Genomic DNA, 6,704 nt, shown 5'->3' with positions numbered 1-6,704 from the left:
TAAAGTCCATTTTGTGAGATATGTCATAAATCAAAGTATGATAAACCAGAAGAATTCAGATAACTTTATAATTTTCAATTTTGATTAGTTTAGATCAATCCAAATTAAAAAGCTCTACTTTGTATTCATTCTTGTAGAAGACCAAGTCCTTGCTTGCATTCCACCTACAAGTAGGGTCTCCCTCTGGCTGTAAATCAGACATGAATTTTGTAGTAATTCTTAGTTTTTCTCCATTTCCTATTTCTTCTGAAAAATAAAAATGTATGGCTTGTACCGATATGAAGAACAAAAGGAACTTTGTAGAAGTAGTTTACACTCCCTGACTTTGTAGTGTGTCTGAAACTCTGACGAGCTTCTAACAATCTTTTCATTATTTTTAATGGGTGTTAACTCACATACCCAAAATAAACATCTTAAAATGCTAGAAAACATGAAAAGCCATGAACTAATCGGGTTTTTTCTACATTTTCGTATGCTGTTTGAAAATGTTGTCACCCCACTGTTTGTTTCTGGAGATAATTACCATTTTCTTCTGATAGCAGCAGGTAGTCAACTTCACTTTACCTAAAACCATCTTTTCCACAGAAAAGCTGTGACAAAGCTAGCTTCCGTCACTAGTGTGTTTTAATCATTTGCGGGGAGTGCAATGATTAGTTCTGAGACACGAGCTTGGGGTTTTAGTTCCTGTTACACTCCAGACTTATACTTAACCCTAAAAAATCTGAAGGTCCTTTGCCCAATAAGTCAGCCTACCAGAGAATTTCTTGGGAATTGCAGAAGCTGTCATTTAGTGGCACTTTGACATAAAATAGATTTCTCAGTATCTTACTGTAAGTTACTCCTAGACAGAAATTTAACAAACCGACAAACATTTTATCAAAACAAAGCTTAATTATTTTCCCAGGAAATAAAAAAGAGGTATGTATTATGTGGCTATTTCATTGATTTATTAAGTATTTGCAAACCTTGGCAGGTTTCATTACTACTTTGAAACCACATCCAATTCAGTGACAGATTCACACAGCTGCTAGGATTGCCCAGTCCAGTTTGCAATTTTTCGTTCGAATTAGAGGTCTCAGCTGTAGGCTTTGGATCAAATCATTTGTATCCATCATTCTTGTCTACGCCCACCGATGGCAAAAATCACAGATTTGTGTGAATGGCTTTTGGACAAAGCTAGGTAAAAGTCTGTTGTTATTAGAATCATAGAATCATAGAATGGTTTAGGTTGGAAAGGACCTTGAAGATCATCGAGTTCCAACCTCCTGCCATGGGCAGGGACACCTCTCACTAGACCAGGTTGCCCAAGGCCACGTCCAGCCTGGCCTTGAACACCTCCAGGGATGGGGCCTCAACAACCTCTCTGGGCAACCTGTTCCAGTGCCTCACCACCCTTAAAGTGAAAAACTTCTTCCTAATGTTTAATCTAAACCTGCCCTCTTCCAGTTTGAAGCCATTCCCCCTCGTCCTATCACTACATGCCCTAGTAAAAAGTCCTTCCCCAGCTCTCCTGTAGGCCCCCTTTAGGTACTGGAAGGCCGCAATAAGATCTCCCCGGAGCCTTCTCTTCTCCAGGCTGACCAGCCCCAACTCTCTCAGCCTCTCCTCATAGGAGAGGTGCTCCAGCCCTCGGATCATCCTCGTGGCTCTCCTCTGGACACGCTCCAGTAAGTCCACGGCCTTCTCATGTTGAGGACTCCAGAGCTGGACACAGTACTCCAGGTGGGCTCTCATGAGAGTGGAGTAGAGGGGCAGAATCACCTCCCTTGACCTGCTGGCCACACTTCTTTTGATGCAGCCCAGGATATGGTTGGCCTTCTGGGCTGCAATTACACTGTGATTAATAGGTTTTGCTCCACAATTTCCTGCTCATTTGGATGTGAAACTTAAGCAAGAGAAACTAACAAAATTAATAGGGTATTTATTACCTTGTGATGTGACACTTGGCAGTTTTGCACAGTGAAGTCACTGGTGTTCAGCCACCATCCATCTCTGTGCAAGCACAAGCCATTTCTGAAAGCTGTGGCTTTCCATCCTAACTCCTGTCCTCTGGGCAACTCACAGAGCTCCTGTGCAACATCTTCGTGGTCACTGCTCTACACATAGCAGTCATCGTCCCTTTGCATAACCAGTATTGTTTTTCCCAATCCATGAGCATTTTCATGACACTGTTTGTAACTGGGGTAGAAAGTTCTCTCAAAGAGTCAAAGAGGAGCATGTCACCACTCACTCTTAAGTCTGAGAAGCGACATTCCTGGGTTCAAATTAAGAGCTTGGTATAAGATCTCATATAAAGTAAATCTTAGAATGCTCTATACATGTGTATCTGGTTGAATACCATTTTCAGTGTCTTCACGTTACACATTCAACAAACAAAAGCAGGGTATGCCATGGTCTTTAATAAGAAAAATAGAATACCTCACAGTGTTGGGGTTTTTTTTACATTTGAAATAAAAGTAAGAAGTTGTCACAGAAGTTCAAATCTCATGTCTTACTATATTTTACATTTTTACCTGCAACGAAGGTGAAAAGGATATGGTTGTTGTTTGGGGTTTTTTTTTTTAAGTGCAGGTAATTTAGTTGATTTACATTTAGCAGGGCAGATGGCATTAATAAACTCATCAGAGAACTCAATGGAATTACTCACATACATGAAATGACTCAAGTATACAAACATTGTTATGATAAGAGTTGATACCAAGGGAAATACTAAAATTTTTCACAAAACATATTTTCTAGTATTTCCTTCAGCTGTAGTCAGAGGTAAGGTTAGATCCTTTTCCCACAGCTATATCTTAGCATTTATTCTTAGGTACTCCTCTCTTTTAGTTTCTGTTTCTCTCCTCTGCAGGTCAGTTTTGTAAACTGATTTCCCACCTTTTCCTTTGTTGTTGGAAAGATACAAAAGTTTCCTTGAGAACTTTCTGTTCTGACTTTTGAGAATTGGCTTCTAACTCATGCTGCACTCGCTCCAGAGTGCCTATAGCTGGAATATTTGATGAGTCCCACTATGAGTACTTACATGCTACTTGAACTATTTTTGACTAGAGGAGAGGACAGTCTGTTCATTTTCATCAGGACCAACACTTACTCAGTGTACCATTACAATAAAAATGTTCTAACAAGATGTAACTTTTTGGTCCAGATGTCAATGAAAAGTTCACAGCTTTGGGGATTCTGTATAGAGGTAATAATCTAATGACATGTTGACTTAGGTATTTATATTGTCTCTACCTAAATCCTCTGTTGCACTTAGGTTCTGTTCTTGATTCCATTCAGTGTAAGACTGTTCTCCCAGTCCTGGGTAATGTATGCAATTTAGGATTTTGGTGACACAAAGAGGTTTATTTTGAAGAAGAAAACATTGAATTAGGAGTTTGGAGTTTGACATAAGCGCATACTTTGACATAAGCACATACTTGTATCAGCAATGGCCAGAAGTCAGCAGAGAGGCAGGCCGGCTCTTTCTACTGCACTGGTATGTCATGAAGCTTGCATTGTTGATACTTGCATTATAATCTCATTAGAAGATAGTAGTAAAGCATCATTTTTGTAATACAAGGAAGGACTTTAACCTCACCTCACTGAAGGATCAAAAATTATTTTTATTTTCATAGTTGCGTTTAACTGTCAATGAGTAGCTACAATGAATCAGAATGATGCAGGGTTCTTCTGGATCTTGCTCAGCACTGAACAGAAACACGGATGAAGATGTCAAAAAATGACTGCAAATAGATTTTCAGACAGAGCTGAAAATCTACCATGAAACTTAAAAGGTGGATTTACAACATGATCATTGTACGTGCTTCTGCTGAAACCATCTTGCAGGTTGATGCATGTTTGACGTGTCATTACTCCTGCAGCCAGAATACTCCCCCTCGTTGGCAATTGACTGCTAGGGAGAAAAAAACCTTTGATATGGAAGGGGCTGTGCCATTTTTCCATCTGTACTGACATTTGCGGTGTTTCACAAATAATAATAATGATCATAAAAATATATTTCAGGGAACTTCATAAGACATACACAAACAGGATGCTTTCCTTCCTGTGCATAGAGTCAACAAGCGTGCTGCAACACGTAAGTTTTCAAAGCAGGATTCAGATGGGGCCTAAATGATGTGTGGGCTTTGCACTGTCCTTTGCCTGGGAATGAGTACCGGGAACGGTGTGGAGGTACCTGAGTGAGTGAATGGTTTCCACTTATTAAAACTATTGATGCTGCTTCTATTTGTATTTACTAATATGATTAAAAAGTACCATCAAATCTAAAAACAGTGATTTGTTTACCATATTCAGGTGGGATCTAATGCTGTCCTGCTTTGAGGCTAAGAAATAGAGATGAAGAAATGTATGTTTTTATTAGTTTCTGAAAACCCTCATAGTATGTGGTACCAGTAATGACAGAAATGGGAGACAAGATTTACTGGCATCTTTTCTGCTCAAAATGTTAATGTCAGATTCATGAGTAATCAAATGGCTACATTAATTATCTAATCTGTTCCCTGTATTTGTATTGCTTGAAATGTATTTATAATGCTTCTGTCGCCATAGGATTTGTGAACATTTGCTTTAGGAACTGCTCCTACACATTCTGTACGTGCAAGGAGGGCTCACTGGTATGCGTCATTCCACCGATTTCAGCAGAGCCGTGGCAGAGAGGGGCAGGTTTATGGAGCATAGTGTGGATTTATGTGAGATGCTTGGGCTAGTGCAGGTATCATGCTGATGTGTACTATGTCCTTTTGTTGTTGCTAACATGCCTTGCTTTTTGTCACTGCTAAGCAGCATCACCAGTGTGCGGTATTATCTGGACTGGACTGTTTCCAGTATCCAGCTTCTTCTCAAGGCTACCTTATGGCTTTCTTTGATGCACTGCATTCTGCTGTAAAACCACAGTCACAGATTAGAGGAGTCTGATGCAGGCAGGAGATATAAAAGGAGCAGGCTGGAACTGACAAGCCCAAGTCAACACCAGGCTCTCAACAGCGGCTTCTTTGCATGGCCTCAAGCCTGCAAGTACTAACTGCTGAATGATCAAAGGAAATGGGTATTTGATTTTAAGAACAGCGGACCTTCTATTTGTGGATGTATGTCTGTGTGTGCTTAGCATGTACCACATACATACCAACAGAAATAATGTGATAAAATGAAGATTCATGTAATTAAAATCCCAGTCCCCCCATGCTGCTGACTGACTTCATTTTCCTGGTAAGAAACCTAAGTAGATCTTTGAGGAAGCCTACCATGCCAAACATTGTGTCGTGCTTAATCCTGTACTTGTCCTTTATATGGTACTTACCCTTTGACGTCAGTGGAAACTTGACGTATGAGAGTGCAGAAGAATCAGGCTGAATTGATTTTTTTATACTAAGATTAAACAGAGGGAAGCCTTCTGAAATGTACAGAAATGTTATTCCTTCCTACAACATAAAGGGATGTTTTCTGCTTTATTCTTCAAGGATTCTTACCTATATGGATTTGTATACCTGTGCGTTTATGACAGACTGTTGATACACCTGGACAGCAAAATTGGCAGATGTAAAAGTGATTGCCAGAAAGTATCTATAATGAGCAAACAAGGAATTCCTAATAAATTTCTAATGTGTATTACCATTTGCTGTGCTACATCACATACACCACAGCCACTTCTAAATAACTTCTATGTGTGCAGTTTTGCCAGCACATTTCCAGTTTGTGGTCTCTAAATCATCTTGAGTAGAGGCATGCAAATGTGAGAGGACACACACTGTGTTAATCAGTAATAAGCTTTAAATATTTTCTGCTTATACTGAAAAAGGTCTGAGAAATGCCTTTAATTTTTATAAGCAATTTCCCAGCTGGTTTCTTTTGCTATTAGCAACAGTAACCACATTGTATGAATAGTCTTCCCCCCCCACACTCTTAACAAATAAAAACAAATGACATGTATTTTACAATGGTGAATGTAAATGATGGAGTCATTCTGATGTTGTTATTCTAGACTTAACAATGACCCCACTGACAACAGAATTTGGACCTCTGAGGTTGAATCACAACAGAATAAAATTAAAAACATATTTGAATAAACCCTCTGAATAAAAAAAATGGGATAAACTAATACTACACTTACAACGTCATTGCCATACCAAAAATTGCTTTGGAGCAAAAGGACACAGAAAAGTGTTCAGAAAGGATCATCTGCAAAGCCACTGGGGTACGGAGCTGCTTGGCGGGGTCAGACGGCCCCGCTGCAGCGCAGGGACGAGGGGACTCGGCACACGACTGAATTCAGCCGTTTGTAAAAGGGGTTGTCAAGGTCTGATCCCTCCTGTCCTGCGATAAAACACCAGAGCGTTGAGCAATATAAAAACATCTAAAATATGTATTGCTCAATTTTATTCTCGCAAGTCCATTCTCGGGAGCGGTAGTTAAGCCGCTCTCACGGTAAGTATGTATTTCCTAAACGCCAAGAAGCGAATGTAAGCAGAGCTCTACCTGCTGTCTGCTCCGAAAGTGATCAGAAAAAAATAAAAATAAAAATAAAAACCCCACTATGAAGTAATAAGCAATAACGTCCTCATTCTTCTGAAGCGCGACCACTGCTCCCCTCGGCCAACTGCCTTGCTCTCCGCCTCCAAATCCCCGTTAATCCCTTCCAAAACCCGGCACCTATGACAAAAACCGGCCGCTCCCCGCCTCCCCCCTTCCCCAGCCCCGCAATAGCC

General features: G+C 40.2%; 1 protein-coding gene across 1 annotated transcript in view; it reads left to right on the top strand.

Annotated features, from left to right (window-relative positions):
* Positions 1–1,133: 1,133 nt before the first annotated feature.
* CA2 (carbonic anhydrase II) overlaps positions 1,134–6,704 on the top strand; it is a 25,035-nt gene continuing 19,464 nt past the window's right edge. The window contains exon 1 of the mRNA XM_009891945.1: positions 1,134–1,180. Within this exon, the coding sequence (XP_009890247.1) occupies positions 1,134–1,180 (47 nt within the window). The remainder of the gene's footprint in view (positions 1,181–6,704) is intronic.

Source organism: Charadrius vociferus, unplaced genomic scaffold, assembly GCF_000708025.1.
Source record: "Charadrius vociferus isolate BGI_N301 unplaced genomic scaffold, ASM70802v2 scaffold15, whole genome shotgun sequence".
NCBI lineage: Eukaryota > Metazoa > Chordata > Aves > Charadriiformes > Charadriidae > Charadrius > Charadrius vociferus.
Note: the sequence above shows the minus strand (reverse complement) of the source record. Positions and strands in the feature narration are given on the sequence as shown.